This window comes from Piliocolobus tephrosceles, chromosome 9 (assembly GCF_002776525.5).
Source record: "Piliocolobus tephrosceles isolate RC106 chromosome 9, ASM277652v3, whole genome shotgun sequence".
Classification (NCBI taxonomy): domain Eukaryota; kingdom Metazoa; phylum Chordata; class Mammalia; order Primates; family Cercopithecidae; genus Piliocolobus; species Piliocolobus tephrosceles.
The window spans coordinates 73,558,824-73,574,713 of NC_045442.1; the positions used below are offsets into that span (position 1 = coordinate 73,558,824).

The 15,890-nt window shown below is 43.4% G+C and overlaps 1 protein-coding gene across 10 annotated transcripts in view; it reads right to left on the reverse strand.

Moving 5' to 3' along the window:
- Window positions 1-15,890, reverse strand: part of KCNMA1 (potassium calcium-activated channel subfamily M alpha 1) — a 756,034-nt gene that overhangs the window by 364,256 nt on the left and 375,888 nt on the right. For all 10 annotated transcript variants that reach the window (XR_002730119.1, XM_023204859.1, XM_026455332.1 and 7 more), the window contains exon 3: window positions 9,467-9,528. Coding sequence is in view for 9 of the 10 variants with exons in the window: in XM_023204859.1 (XP_023060627.1) it covers window positions 9,467-9,528 (62 nt within the window). In the remaining variant the exon portion in view is untranslated. The remainder of the gene's footprint in view (window positions 1-9,466; window positions 9,529-15,890) is intronic.

Below are 15,890 nucleotides of genomic sequence, written 5' to 3' on the forward strand. Positions count from 1 at the left end.
CCCCGCCTCAAAAAAAAAAAGAAAGAAACAAATTAGCCAGCCATGGTGGTGCATTCCTGTAATCCCAAATACTCAGGAGGCTGAGACTGAAGGATCACTTGAGCCAAAGAGGTCAAGGTTACAGTGAGCTATGTTCATGTCAGTACATTTCAGTCTAGGTGACAGAGTGAGACCGTGTCTCTAAAATTAATAATAATAATAATAATAATAATAATAATAATAATAATAAATCCAGCCTGGGTTATATTCATTCTTATATCAATGCAGCTGCAAAATATAATATTTAATATTCTTATGGAAGAACTGGCTCAATAAGGCCAATGTGCCTAGAGCCCATGGAAATCACAGCATGAAGCTGGAGGCAAATGCTGGTCTTCAGACCAACATCCATGTTCACGCTGTGGCCTGTTTGCGAGTAGCATGAGCTCATTTTACTGACGACTCTCCTCCCCATCATACCTCTGTGATGCTCTGTATGTGGCAAGTTCGGAACAAGGCCCCTGTAAAGCACATCGCACACTGACTTCAGTTTCAAAAAGATGGAGTGGATGCCATTCAGACACTTCTGGAAATTTCCAAATAAAAATTTCCGAAAGTTTTAATCATCTATCATTGGACAACTGGTATTACTGCCACTGGATAGAGTCTGCTTCTCTGATTATTTTATGCCATCCCTGAAGCATTCTCAATCCCTAATCTCAGTGGCTGATTTTAAGGCAAAGTTTTGCTTGACTTAGCGTACACCGAAAATCACAAAGCCCGAGTACAGGCCATAATGAGAGTCTCCTCCTGTGGACTCCTAGAGCTGGGGGCAGACTGAGTTTTCTGTCTATTCAACTCAAAATCTCCCCTAGAGCCAAAACATGTTATAGCATCCAGCTATCTTTTCAACTCCTCAACCTTCAGCACTTACTGTGTGCAATGCTGGTATCAGTCATTGATATATTGCTTCGTGATGCCTTACTCGTTCCTGTTTTGCTATCTTATTTTTCCTGTATATATGGCTGGACTTCCTGCCCCCTTTAAAAATATGTATAATTTAAAAGATATAGCATTATACATAAGTACTCAAAATTCCCCAGTACCTAGCAAAATGCCTTATACACAGTTTGTACTCAGTGGAGAGCTATTATCTGATTGGTACCTTTAAGGCCACAGGTACACAGACAGCTCTCAGTCTCATCTCTGCTACTGTGATGAGCCTGGTGGCCAATTCCCCCATGCTCTGCTTCTCCACTTAATTTTTAGGCAGGACATGATTGTTTCCTACACACACACACACACACACACACACACACACTCTCTCTCTTTCTCTCTCTCTCTTCTCCCAAATTCTATGAACAAAGACATATGCATCAAAAAGTCCCAAGGGCATTGTTGCTTTGAGAGTTCTATTTTTAAGCCACAAATGACTCATCACCAACCAGGGTCTACCCAAAACTACATGTGTCAGGCTGTCAGGTCAAAGACAAGGGGTAAAAGACAAGGAAGAGGTCACATCTCCTCCAGCCCATGAACCCCATGATAAAGCTGTAAAAGCTGCCACCACTCCACACACCACACCTCACCCCTGCCACAGTTGTGTAAGGCACAAGCACTGCCCTTGTGTTTGGATTAAACTGTTCTGAGCTATAACATTTCGCTCCATCTGGCTCCTATCCTGATCTCTCAGCAGTCTCTGAATGCATGTCAACCTGTGACTATAGGGAGAGGCCCGGTGCCATGCGACAGGGAGGAGATGCAGCCCTCTTGTGGTATACACTCAGGCTTGTTCTAGAGGACAGAAGTAACTAGTGGGTCTGAAAGGGAATGCATTTCTTCATTTGCCCTGAAACAATTATTCTTTTAAAAAGAATAAGGGAGGGCTAAGAAAGTGCCAGATTGTGCCAAAGCATCCTTTTTAAGTTCTGGAGAATGGCGAGAAGGGAAGAAATAATTCATTCTAATTTTGGAAGGCAAAGTAGATAGGGATGTATAGACATAGATATCAGATAGTGTTTCCACAGGGGAAACAAATGAGCAATTAGACAAAATGTCCTCAAAAGTTATGCATAACAAATTCCAAACAGGCCAAAACAATGTGTTCAGCTCTTCAATGTGTTCAGCCCTGTGTTACCCTTCCACAGTGGAGCTGAACTCTTAACTCTTACCCATCCCCACCTCCATGCTGAAATAGTACAGAAAAAAAGGGAGACAGTAGGGAGGGAGAGAGAGAGATTAGTAGGAGGGTGATAAAATCAAGGAATTCAAGGCCTCTTACCAATGAGGATGAAATAAACTAATCCCATGCAGCCACCTGGCTGGATTTGATATTTTCCACCTGGGATTATCTTTGTTCTTTCCCATGGCCCTAAAGTGTCCCCCATGACAAGGGCCTGGAAGTCCAGAATTTGCATAAAAAGACAATATATGCTTTGCTATTCAATGAGTAGGTTATCATGTCTTTGTTCATTTTTGTATTTAGTAGAAATAACCCAGGAGATCAAGTAGAAAAGGACAGAGAAGAACTCTGTCTTCCAGCTCCAGCTCTGCCCCTGGCTGGTCGGATGACCTTGAGGAGGTCACTCACCCTCATTCCTCAGGAAAGGATGCTGAGGCACAGGGAATGGTGGCACCAGTTGGGATCCAATGCTTCTTTCACTCTAATACTATATTCTACAGTTGTCTTTTGTGGCAGACCTGAAAGGTTCAGCTCAGTCCTCCCGCCCTTTCCTTGCATAGTCCCTGATTTGCCCAGTGAAATGTCAAAGATAAGCTGTTCCCTTAATGCTTCTAGATACCATTGCCTACAATGCCTAGGTACTACTTGTGCAATGAGAAATAAGCAAGGAAGACAAGATTTCCTCACCAATGTGGAAGGGAGAAGGAGGAGGGGCGCTAACGCTCTCAACTTTGACGTAAATAAAACCAATCTGTTTGACAACCAAAGAACAGATCCTGTCCCCCAAGTCTGCCCATATGGAGACAAGGACATATATAGAAGTTGACTCTGTTCCTTGGCATACTCTCTACCTGTCTTCTCTACCAGGCTTTCACTTGATTCATGAACAAATGGCAATGTGGAAGGTTAGATGAGCTAGGAAGACTGAGTTAGAGTTACTCTCATATCAGAGCACCAAGTGTTGCTATTGAAGGCTAAATTCTGAAGGGGGACAAGGACTTCCCATTGGAGTTATTTACAGCCTCTTTGCCCTGAAGGCGTCTTGTCTTCCACCATCCCTCAGTGGGCTCGGCTCCTCCACCATCTGACATTCCATTCTTTCAACAGCTGCTGGCTCTCCTGTTGTGTTCCCTTCACAGATGTGCAGTGCCGTTCTGAACATCCTGCCCTTGAACTTTCCCTACCCATAATTTTCCAAACCAAAGCCTAGCAATAAAAATGTCAGTAAGGGATGGAGAAAATTGGGGGGAGTATTTTAAAAGGGAAAAAAAAAACAGGAAGAGGCTTTGCACACACAGTGATTTGTGTTGACTTCTTCAACAAAGGTTAAATGCATGCCGTGACTTCTCAAAAAGGGCACAAAGGCAGAGAGCTGGATCTAATTTTCCAGAACACTACCTAGAAAGGCTGTGCTCCATAAAGGAACTGGTTACAGAGTAAGCTGGTGAGCTTCTTTCTCTATGTCATGGGCTGCCCACCTGGTCACGCTGCAGGATGGGGTGCACTAAAGGGGATAGTAAAAGCTGGAATGCATAGTCCTTTACAGTTTAAAATGCACTGTTGTGAATGGGATGGGATCTGTGCTGGCCTCACAGCTCTTGCAGGTGCCTGTCTTGGGGCTGAGCACAGGAGAGGCAGTGGGTCTGCACCTGTGCCTAGTCAGTTGGAACAAGGCTGGAGAAGGAAGCCAGATACTTTATGTCATTTCAAAGACCTCCATCCTATGTGGCCTCTATTCTTTGGGGCCAAATTTTCCTGAAGTCCATTAGTTTGATAATACCAACTCTCTAGGCATATAAATAATGCACAACATAATGCAAAACTATAACCAATCAACTAATTCTGTAACTCTTTAAAAGAGATAAAAGAATGTATCTCATGGGGAAATAGCATTTCTCATATCTATCTCACTATGCCAAATCACAGGGACAGACTAGGTAAGGATAGGAAGGCCAAAGAGTCTTTCTACTTGAAAAGACACCCCTAGGTGGTAGAAACTCATGAGGAACAACCAACTCTCCTTGTTCTTTGTTCATTTGGTCCTATCCCATTGCAAAATGCTGCCACTCCACTGAGATAACAGAGAAGTCAGTCTCATTAAGCCATTATTAGGAAGGGCTGAATCAAGGCCCAAACAGACATCAGACAGCACCTGATCCAGGGCAGTGTCTTACATGGAAGACCTATGATAGGAGCCTCCTACATACCCACAACTGCACACTTGGTTCTCAGGGTGAGAAATGGAGAAAGGGAGAACAAAAGAGAAAACAAGACCAATGCATTGGCAGGATGAGGTGGGGCAACTTCCCTTTCTTGCAACATCTCATTAAATGCTGTTAGTTACTTCTACAATCTGGAAATTTACTTCTTGACACTTAGAAGAGCTATGTCTGCAGCTTCAGCCTCCTCATCTGTAACGTGGGAATAGTAATACCTACCCTAAGAAGTTGTTAGGTGAATTCAATGAGGTTGTATGTGTTATTTTTGGTAAAGTGCCTCACTCTGTAGCCCACAGACAGCACATAATCAGTGAATGTTAGTTCCCTCCAACGACTTGCCCTCTCTTCCCTTTTGAAAGAGAATTTCTAGGCCAAGGGATGAGAGGCCAGGCTATGTGAAGACTGGAGTGGGAGAAACTACTGGGCGACTAACCAGTTCTGCTAAAGCTCTGGGCATCCCCAATACATCAATGGTGCCAGTTTTATTTTCAGAGACTATGAAAACAATCTGGTCAATTTCTATCACAATCTTAAAGATAGTTTTCCTTAACCATAAGCAATTTTACTGCCTGGAAAATACACAGCATTGTCACATTTGAAGGTGTTTCAAACTAATAAATGAAGACAAAATGAGTAAGTGGGTGAGTGGATGCAAAAGCAAAATTTTAAAAGACTGGGGAGAGGCCATTTTCCAAACATAACTCCACTGTTGCCTTGAATTGGGCCCTTGGGTGAGATGCTCTACAAAATTTGTGCTGCTGTTCCCTCCTCCTTCCTAACGTCCATATCCCCAAAACAGCAGTGCTGATACCAGAAGCCAAGAGCAAAGACTGGCAAAATCAGCAAGCGCCCCCATTGTGTGCCAGCCATTTTGGAGCAGATAAAGTCATTAAGGAAAAATTTCACAACGTATAACCTTTCAGCTTTACTCTGAGAACAGCAGGTCGCTTCCCTTTCAGAGACAGGAGCCTGCATTGAAGTCACCAGTGAGCAGGACTTGACCTTCATTTTCAGTATATGCAGCATTAAATATTCATAATCTACGTAACCGTAGCATAAGAAGTAGCAGCGTTTAAACATGAATCAAAGGAATAAATATCTTCACACATGTGAGTCATCCTTTCCCAGAATGCCCCTGGTAAAAATGCAAATACCCAGAGCTCTGGGCCTCTGTCTCTTCCAACTTTCTTTTGAAATTCTGAAAGCAACAGAGACTGCTGCATTATGCAATCCATGAATCTCACTCTCATGCTGACACTGGTGGGTCTTTGTTTTTTTTCCTTATCTGTTAGATAAGAATTGCTGTTCTTGTGTCAAAGGGAGGAAATAGACAAGAACGGAAACAACAGTGACATTAGCACCCACAGGGCGTCTGCAGGCACTCTTGACTTGGTTGTACAATTTCTAAAAAATCTTTGCTTCACAAGGATCAGAATGTGTGGGAGGACAGGGTCGGCGTAGGTGGCAGGAGACATCAGAATTAGGAGCTAAAGCGACATGTGACATAAATTGGGCAGGAGTCCTTTTAAAAAGAATGAAAAAGAAAGGGAGCTTTTTGTACACAATCCACCTGATATGGCTAATTGGAGATCTTTGGGGAGATGGTGTGTGGAGGGCTCAATGCTTGTCTGTGCTTGTTAAGGCACTAACGTGATGTCTGACCAAAGACTTGGTCCAGAGACATCTTCCTCTGCTTGGGTGTTTCTAGAGAGTCTACTGCTGGAATTATAAAGCACAATTTTAATAAGGTTTAATGTAATTATCTTTGTTTTCAATTCCAGGAGCTCTGAGGACAATCTGTCTTAGCTAGCTAGCAATCACTTGAGGCTACACAAATGAGTCTTCCCTCACAATCACTCTAGGATCATTAAGACCAGACCCAAAGAAAACACCCTATGCTGGGATCTGTCTTTGCCTAATGGCCAAAAATGAAAGTTGTGCAGCTGTCTTTGGAAGTGACTTATCCATCACCTCTGGATAGTAAAAAGAGCTTTGAAAGGTTAAAAAGATCATAAACCCACCAATGATGACATTTCTCTGAGCTGTATTACTCATCTGCTAATGCACAGAAGTAAAATAACCACCTAGCCTGCTTGTCCACTTGCACAACTGGAGCCGGCCTGCCTTGAGACATAGCTGGTCCAGCAGACCACGGGAGCCTGTTTTATACATTAATCGGCATTCCTCGCACTTTTCAAAGGACTGGGTGCAGAGAGCCTGGAATCTCAAACTTGTGCTACAGGACAGTCCTCAGCATTCTGTAGGAGAGGGGCAGCTCTGGCTAAAATTGACTGAGACAAGCCATTTCACTCATGTCTGTTGGTTTAGATTCACTTGTGGGAAAGCCTATAGACCGTCCCCTAGTTTATTTATTTGAAGGGTGTAAATACTAACTACAATTCATCTGGAGAATTCTGGGTGCTTTTTTTCCAGGGTGAAGATTTAATGTAACTTCCACGAGAAGTTTAAAGCTGTCTTTCCAAAATATCCAGATGGCCAGCCAAACCACGAATGTGTAAAACTGGTAACAGTTTTGAATGAAAGACATGGATTTTAAGAATGTACATTCTACTTTCTCACTTTCTTTCCATTTGCATCCTATATGTGGATAGAATTTCATTTTTTTTTTTCTCATTCACTAAGCTCGATTATAGTTTTTTAATAGGTTTCACTGTGTTTTATTCCTGGAAATCTATGGACTTATCATAGAGATGGCTTTAGAGATTCTACACTAATTCTCCCCTAAACTTAAACTGAGCTTGCTTGCTGTCTTTCCCAAGCAAGATGGAAAACTCCCTTGTGCTGAATCCACTGATTGGGCCCGCCACTGGACAGAATCTTCAAATATGGTCTCAGAACCAAATGAAGTCATGAAAATGAAAAGTTTCTATATAAATAACCAGAAAGTCTTCTTATAAACAAAGCCTTGCTATGCCAAACCACATAGTTTAGCAACAGAGATGCTGGGATGAGGCTAGGACAGTCCTCAGGCAGAATGGGAATAGCCTTGTTTCTAACCTTATCGGCAGTTTTTGCCAGGAAAAGGTGAGGACAGGACTGAAGCTCCATCCTTGGGACAGACTTCTTTGCAAGTTCATAAAAGAAACCGGAATCAGAGAGGACTCCCAGTGCTGTCTTCCCCAAGGCCTAGAAGGATCATAATTAAAGCCAAAGGACATTGAGATGGTGTAGGACATTAGGGGAAGAGGGTATGCATTGGGGAATTTCATTCCTCTTCATCTTCTCACATGGAAATGGAGAACACCAGGATCCACAGAACAAAAGACTGCCTCACAGTAGACTGTAAAAAAAAGACACAATCCAAATTCATCTAAAGAGCATTTTATTTCTGAGAAATACAGAGGGACAAAAGGTTAAAAAAATAAAAAAAAAAAATGAAAAGGGAAGGAAGGCGCTGGCTGAGGCATCTGGGCCTCTAACCCATCAACACACTCACCTCTACATGAGGGTTTTCTCTCTCTGGGGCACACAAGCTACAAGCCCAAACCTCTTTCCTGAGTCTCAGCATGGAAGTTGGCAGGGTCTACACCCCACGACACGTGAGAAGACCCCTGGAGAGAGATTGGAGAAATAAGACCAGGAGCTTTAGAGGATGTTCAGTTCAATACAAATAGGGTCCAGAATCATTAAGAGTAAATATTAAAAAGGGGCTTACCTTCAATGACATGCCAATGGGAGTCTTCCAACCTTAAATAAGCTCTTCTGTTTCTTGGCTTGGGAGAGTTGATGGAGGGAGCATGTGGAATCTTGTCTCCTGACAGTGTTTAAAGGACTCTCCATCTGAGATGGGTGAGGGCAGCCCAGCCTCGCACATGGGGATGGGCTGAAGGCCCTCTGATAGACTTAGACTTGGCTGATTCCCAGAGACAGGTTATTAAAGGAGATATTTTCTTTATTTTCCCTGACTGACATTTTGACTTCTGCACCCAAATGCACAAAATCCTTGGCTGGCGACCAGATGGCTCTGAGAAATTCTGAGTTTAGCTGTGCATGAAATTACCACCATCCCAAGCCACAGGAAAGGAGCACTAAGCTCAGAATTCAGGCACATCAGAGTCTGAGCCAACAGGCACACCAGGGAGGTTTCCTAGTATCAAAGTCTAGTAGCCAACCATACCAGAGATAGAGTTAAATTTCAAAACACTCACACAGTGGACAACAAGGGCAACAAGCTCAAGGCCACTGTCACCAGAGTGGCCAAGTTCACGCCACAACAGAAAATAAGTTAGACTCCAGCTCGTTTCCCTGACGCTGTCAACTTCATGATTGCAATAGTATAGTTGGAACAAATTATTTCCTCAGGATTGGCACCTGCAGGAATCAGGGCAGAACTGGCTGCAACGTTGCAGTTCTAGTCTGTGCCCTCTTCATCCTTCTGCAAGGTCTTTATCGTCTGTCACCCAGGCTCACCCTGGAGCACCAGTCCATTCAGCTGGCACCCAAGGAGTCTGCATGAGTGTCCACTCTAGAAGTCCTCAAATGGCCATAGGCCTCCACCTCTGGGGGTCATCATGAACTCCTTCATCCATCTCCTTACCTTCACAAGTCAAGAAGCACCAGCGTGCAATGCTTCAGCTGAATACCCGGTTGGCAGGCGAAAGGATAGCACCATGATTTCTAAGCTGACCTCCGGTAAGATCAAAGCATTTGAAACCCAATTGAGAAAAGGATCCTACAACCACGGCAAGAATGGCTTGGACCCTCATCTATGGGAAACTGTCACCCTCCCAGAAGTTGCAAATTCCCATCAAGTCATCTTAACCACTTGACATCTTCAGTGCAAATACATCATCAAGAAACAGCTCTTTAAAAATAAGTAATACCCAGCAGGAAGACTCGACCTCAGATACCTCACCCACCTATGCCAGCAGACTTAAAGTAGCCTTCCTTCTCAGAACTTTCTTTCCCATTTAGAAAATCAGTACAGTGCCGCCCTAGCTTCCTCCAAAATCTTCTGCATTCAGAAGGTCTGGCAAAGGTTGGTGTTAAGGTAAATAAATGGATCAACGTAAAGGCTTATGATTGTTTATGAAACAAGGGCAGGAAAGTATATTTGAATACTCACTTTGACGAATCTATGAAGTATATTACAAGTGCACCGATGCTGAGAGCAAAGACTAAGACAACCTGCAAAAGAAGAGGAAAATGCCATCACTTAAGAGTTGGACCTCAGGATGTTTGGGTTTTTTGACACATGCAGAAGCAGCTTTGAAATATGGTGCCCATTGCTCTCGGGGACCTGCTTGGAAATCTCACCCCTATCCCCAGCCCCCCATTACTGCCTCACGGTTGGCTCCTCATATGGTAATGGGCAGCAACCTCGCTCCTTGCCAATAGGGGTCAGGGTAGCCTTTTATATCTCAGGGCACTGGGTTTTATCTGGCCCTGTTATCTCAAAGTTCAGCTTCTCTGCAATTGAAGTTGATAAACTTTAGTAGGAAAAGAGCAGGTGAGAATTTAAGGTGACGCAATTTCTCATATTATATGTAGTCTAGGATCTGCAGAAACTCCAACAGAGGAATGTCAACTTTAACAGCTTCATTGAGGCATAACTTACATACCACAATATTCACCCATCTAAAAAGTACAATTCATCAATGACTTTAGTAAATCTACTAAGTTATGCAACCATCACTGTAATCCAGTTTCAGAACATTTTCATCATCCCAGGAAGATCCCTCATGCCTGTTAAATCAATCCCCTTTCCCATTGCCGAGCCCCAGACCACATTAATCTACTTTCTGTCTCTACACAAGAGATACTAATTTGAAGAGCACAAATTTGCTCGTACAAATGTCCATGTGTGTATGTGTGTACATACATAAAGATATATTCACTGCATGTATGATCTATATGATTATAACACTTCTGAAATACTTAGGAAAACAGTTTAGGTTCAGGAAGTCAATTAGGCCATCCATTAGGCCAGTTATGTGACAATTCTTGTCCTACTTTACACTTTTCACTCAAAATTAATCTCCATGGATGGAAGACAGTTTTGGCATCTCCTTCAGTGGATACCTGTCATACTAAGGTCCGTCGAATGAATATGTAGCAGATTAGGCTGACACCGACACTTCTGTCCTCACTACACATCCTACCTTCTTTAATCTTTCACAGAGGAGACTATTAATGCAAATAAAGGATAGTGAGAAATAAAGAAGATGCTTTCAGCCAACAATTAAGCCTGAGAACAAAAAGTAAGCACCACCATTACACACAAGGCCTGGCTGCTAGGTCAACCTTTCAGGTATGCTAATACTCTGAAGAGACTGCAGGTGGAAGGGCATTGGAAGTCAGTCTCCTCAGTGTCCACCTATTGACATCTCTCAGGCCTTGGCTGGTGGGTAGAGAGGAATCCCAATTTATGTAAAGACTAAGTATGATCAAGCTGTGTGTGTGTGTTTGTGCCGGTGTATGAGAGACAGAATCTATCTCTCTTACACAAACACACACACACACACACACACACACACACACACACACCCTTGTATTTTGTATGTGTGCCAGAGCGGCTGACAGAAAATGAAGTCTGCATGAGATACCCATTTAAAGCATTGCAAAACTCCATGCAGCTCCTGGGGCAGAATGGTGGCTTGCACAGTCCAGAAAATGACCATTAAAAACAAATGGACACTGTAAAAGGAATATGCAGTTTCATAGCAACTGATAAAATCTCCATATAAAGGGAGGTGCTAAAACAACACACCACTGAGGTTTATTTCACTTGGCCATTTTTTAAAAAAAACTAAAACATGCTCCAATTGAATGCTGCAGTCTATCAGTAATTATCATCTGCGCAGCACTAATCCTTCTTAGCTGCCTCACCTCAGCCCCTCCCCTCACACACATTCATTCATATGTTCCTTTCAAAGGTACACACAAAAACAAGCAAACAAAAACATGAGTAGGCCTCCGATTTTTCCTCTATTATCTAAAGAAGGCAGCAAAACAAAGAGCTTATGATTAATTTTGATCTGTGCTGCTATTTCTGAGGCATAAGCAGTTAGATCCTGGCCCTGACCTCATTCTCAAAAAGCTGCAAAGAGAAGGGGTGTGGCCAGAACCCAGGAGAAGGGCCTCTTCTCCATTCATAAACAGCTGATTTAAGGCTAATCCCTGTCCATTTGGCTCCCTGTGTGTGTATCTGTGAATGCTGAGCATCTGTCAGAGCTGGCTATATAGGCCTATGCCACCCAAAGCCACTGTTGCAGAAAAGGATAGGAAAGAAGTCCTTGCAAATGGCCTCTACATCATTCTGTAAGGAACTCGAAATCTAAGACCCCTGCAATGGCAATGTTGTCGCAGCATCCAGATGTCCAACATAGCTGAAACTAATTTGCTCCAGCTGCCTCCACTTGCAGTCAGTGATGGGGACTAATGCGTTCCTTATTTAAGCAAACAAGCCAGTGACAGGAGAAGGGCAGGAATCTTGCTGCCCTCTGAAGATGAAAACTCAAATATCAGCATCTCTCTGATAGACTAAGAGGGGGAAGAAATCCAGGAGGGAAATCACCTCCACAGCTCCCTGGCCCTGAAAATTCTGTTGAATGGATATGTGCTTGGGTCTACGTGTTCATCTGGAAGGCCTCCTCTCAATGAGATACAGGATAGGCAAAATGACCCAAGATGCACCATAAAATGCTCCCTGGGGAGATGCTCTGCTTCCCAGTATTAAGGTAACTGTGCATGTAGTCTTGAAACTTGCTAAATGCCTCTTTATCGTGTCAGGCTCGATCACATTGTCAGCCCAGATCCAGGTGCTGCAGAAAACACACCAACACTTTGGATGTGGCCATGAAAATAGAATCCGCATCAGAGACTTGTCTTCTCTAGGCCCCTAGCAAAGCCACCTTAGAAGTGTCAGTTTAGTCTCTCTTTCTCTATCTCTCTAACAAATCCCCATTGTCTGAGAACTCTAAGTTTGAAAACACAAAATGATTACATTTTAGTCTACATGGTAATGGTAATATTATAAAGCACCCCAAACAATCATCTAAATATTTAACATATAGGTTCAAGCAATTATCTTGCCTCAGGCGCCTGCCACCATACCCAGCTAATTTTTTTGTATTTTTAGTAGAGAGGGGGTTTCATCATGTTGGCCAGGCTGGTCTCAAACTCCTGACCTCAAGTGAGCCACCTGCCTCGGCCTCCCCAAGTGTTGGGATTACAGGCATGAGCCACTGCACCTGGCAAAATATACTCTTTTTTATAGAGTCGTTCTTATATAGATTAATCCCATGCTATTATGCAATTAGTGATAAATCATATAGTACAGGTTTAGCCAATACAAAATGAACTATTGCCTAGATGGATCATTAGTAACTGGGTAAGGGTAGGAAAAGTAGGACTCTTATCTCAATATCTTCTCCTTTCCCAAAATGTCCTTCTTTCTACATAGTAACACTACTCTAATATCTCTTCATGAAGGAGTGAGGACATTGGGAATCCTTTTGCGAGCTTCTATAGTTTCAGGGACAAGGAGGACAGAAGCCCAAGGGACATGGTAAAATGAGGCCAAGGAAAGCACAGTACCCCAGAAAGCAAAGCATCCCTGCCCTACAGCAGCTAAGTCATAGAATAAGAAATAACCAAGCATGTAATAAAGCATTGTCCCACAGAAGGGCTTGGGGGCAGCAGTCTGATACACAGATAATTTGAGCATTGCCTCTCAGGGTACTTCTGCTAACTTGCTTGACATCCTGTCCTGCTTGCTAAACGTGCCATAGTCTGAGCTCAACAAATCACCTCAGCCACCTTGGACGGTATGAATTGTCACCTTCTCAGATTTACTGAAAACACCCATATGCTGTGTGGTGATATTGAGTACTTGGTGTGCCAGATTCCTAAAAACAAAAGCAATTTGATAAATGTCACTGAAACAATGGTGCTTTGAGTCATCTATTTCCAAAACTCCAAGATCAAACAAGACATGTGTTTGCACAAAAGAATGCCAGGAACACACATACACAGTGGGTTTTTTTTTTTTTTTTTTTTAAGGGCAGGGTGCAGTAGCTCACGCTTGTAATTCCAGCACTTTGGGAGGCTATGGCAAGTGGATCACTTGAGGCCAGGAGTTCTAGACCAGCCTAGCCAACACAGTGAAACCCTGGCTTTAACAAAAAATACAAAAAATTAGCATTTGTGGTGGTGCTCACCTGTAGTTCCAGCTACTTGGGAAGTTGAAGCAGGAGAGAATCACTTGAACCCTGGAGGCAGAGGTTGCAGTGAGCCAAGAGTGTGCCACTGCACTCCAGCCTGGACAACAGAGTGAGACTCTTGTCTCCAAAAAAAAAAAAAAAAAAAAAGTGGGCCGGGCGCGGTGGCTCACACCTGTAATCCCAGCACTTTGGGAGGCCAAGGTGGGGGGATCACGAGGTCAGGAGCTTGAGACCAGCCTGGCCAACATGGTGAAACCCTGTCTCTACTAAAAGTATAAAAAGTTAGCCAGGCATGGTGGCACTTGCCTGTATTCCCAGGTACTCAGGTGCCTGAGGCAGAAGAATCTCTTGAACCTGGGAGGCAGAGGTTGCAGCCGAGATTGTGCCACTGCACTCCAGCCTGGGCAACAGAGCGAGACTCTGTCTCCAAAAAAAAAAAGTCTGTCCCTAACACCTGATGCAAAGAAGGAGCCTAGTGCAAAATGGGGAGGAGAGAGGGGAAGTCCACAGCCATCTCGCTAGATGAAAATCCCTGTGGGGCATGAAACAATGTCTGACAAGGTTCATGAAAGTTCATGAAAATGGAAAATAGTAAAGCCAAGCGTAGACTATTCCCCTTCAGGTGATGCAGCACTTCAGGAAAAAGGCAGATTCGGTGATGTGAGTATAGTGGTGATTGAGTCAGGAAAGCCGGCTCTTAGAGACGCTTCCTGTTCTAGAACCTGGGCTGCAGTTGCTGCGATTAGGTCCATATGCTTTCAGTGGGTGTGTGAGGCATCACGGCCTTGGGAGACAGATTCAGAGCCGAGGCTCACAAAGGTGGCTACCACCAGAATCCAGTCACCTGAGGAGTTTCCTTCCAAAGCAGAGATGCCCTCAACCCACCCGAGGACCAGCAAATCATGAGCTGGGGGAGGGAAAGTCTGGGCACCTCTTTTTAACAAGCTCCTCCAGTGAATCTGACATGTGACCGAGAATGGGAGTCACTGAATTAAAGCCATTAGGAGAAACCACTTAGCTCAAGTCAGAGATTAATTTACAAATGTCACCTTAACAATTAGCCCATTAGAACATATGAATGAGACCTGCAGGCTTAGAGAATCGTGCTAGGAGTACTAGAAAAAGCACAGAGAGGAGGATGAATTAATTCTCTCCTGAGCAGGTTTTACACATTCTTCTCAGCTCACAGCAGAACAAATGACCCTAATTAATGATTCTGCATGTTTGATCAGGGTTTAGCTGCCTACTGACAGCAGAGACCCTTCTCAGAAAATGGATAATTTTCTATATATGATCCCAAAGGCATAAGACTTTTTAAATTGAAGTATATAATTTACATATAATAAAATCCACTATATTAAAGAATACACTTTGGGAGGCCAAGGCAGGAAGATTGCTTGAGCCCAGGAGGTCAAGATCAGTCTGGGCAACATAGAGAGATCCTATCTCTACAAAAAAACTTCAAAAAAATTATCCAGGCATGGTAGCACATGCCTATAATCCCAGCTCCTCCAGAGGGTGAGTCAGGAGGATTGCTCGAGCCTGGGAGGTTGAAGCTGCAGTTGAGCTGTGATCAAACCACTGCACTCCAACCTGGGTGACAAGGAAGACCCTGTCTTACACACACAAAAAAGAAAAAACAGACGTGAGAACTCCCAAGACAAAACAATCTGGAGACATTTTTTTTTTTTTTTGAGAGATAATATCATTCCAACATCTAAATTATAATGTTTTTGGCCTGGTGAATTTATTAATAACAATGCCAACAAACATTTATTGAACATCTATGCACAAGGGCCAGAGTGAGAGACAGAGAAATGCAAAACTAAAACAGTTAAGTCAGGCCTGGCCTTTGCCCTCCTGGAGCATGGGATCTAGGAGTTTAAATTACTCAGGAGTCCTTCTGAATGTAAGAAGTACTACACATATCAATAGTCATCTCCAGGATGTCAAGGAAGGATCAGATTAGGCAGAGAAGCAGCACCACCCTCATTGCAGACTCCCAAAGTGGAAACGGGAAAGAAAGGGAGAACTGGAAAACCAAGGAAGAAGGAAGAAGAATTTTTGACATTCCAAGTCCACCTGGCTGTTCTAGGAAAGGATAGACACCAGTGATACGGTTTGACTGTGTCCCCATCCAAATCTCATTGTGAATTGTAGCTCTCACAATTCCCATGTGTTGTGTAAGGGACCCGGTGGGAGGTAATTGAATCACGGGGGCGGGTCTTTCCCCTGCTGTTCTTGTGATAGTGAATAAGTCTCACAAGATCAGATGGTTTTATAAAGGGGTGTTTCCCTGTACAAGCTCTCTCTCTTCCGTCCCGC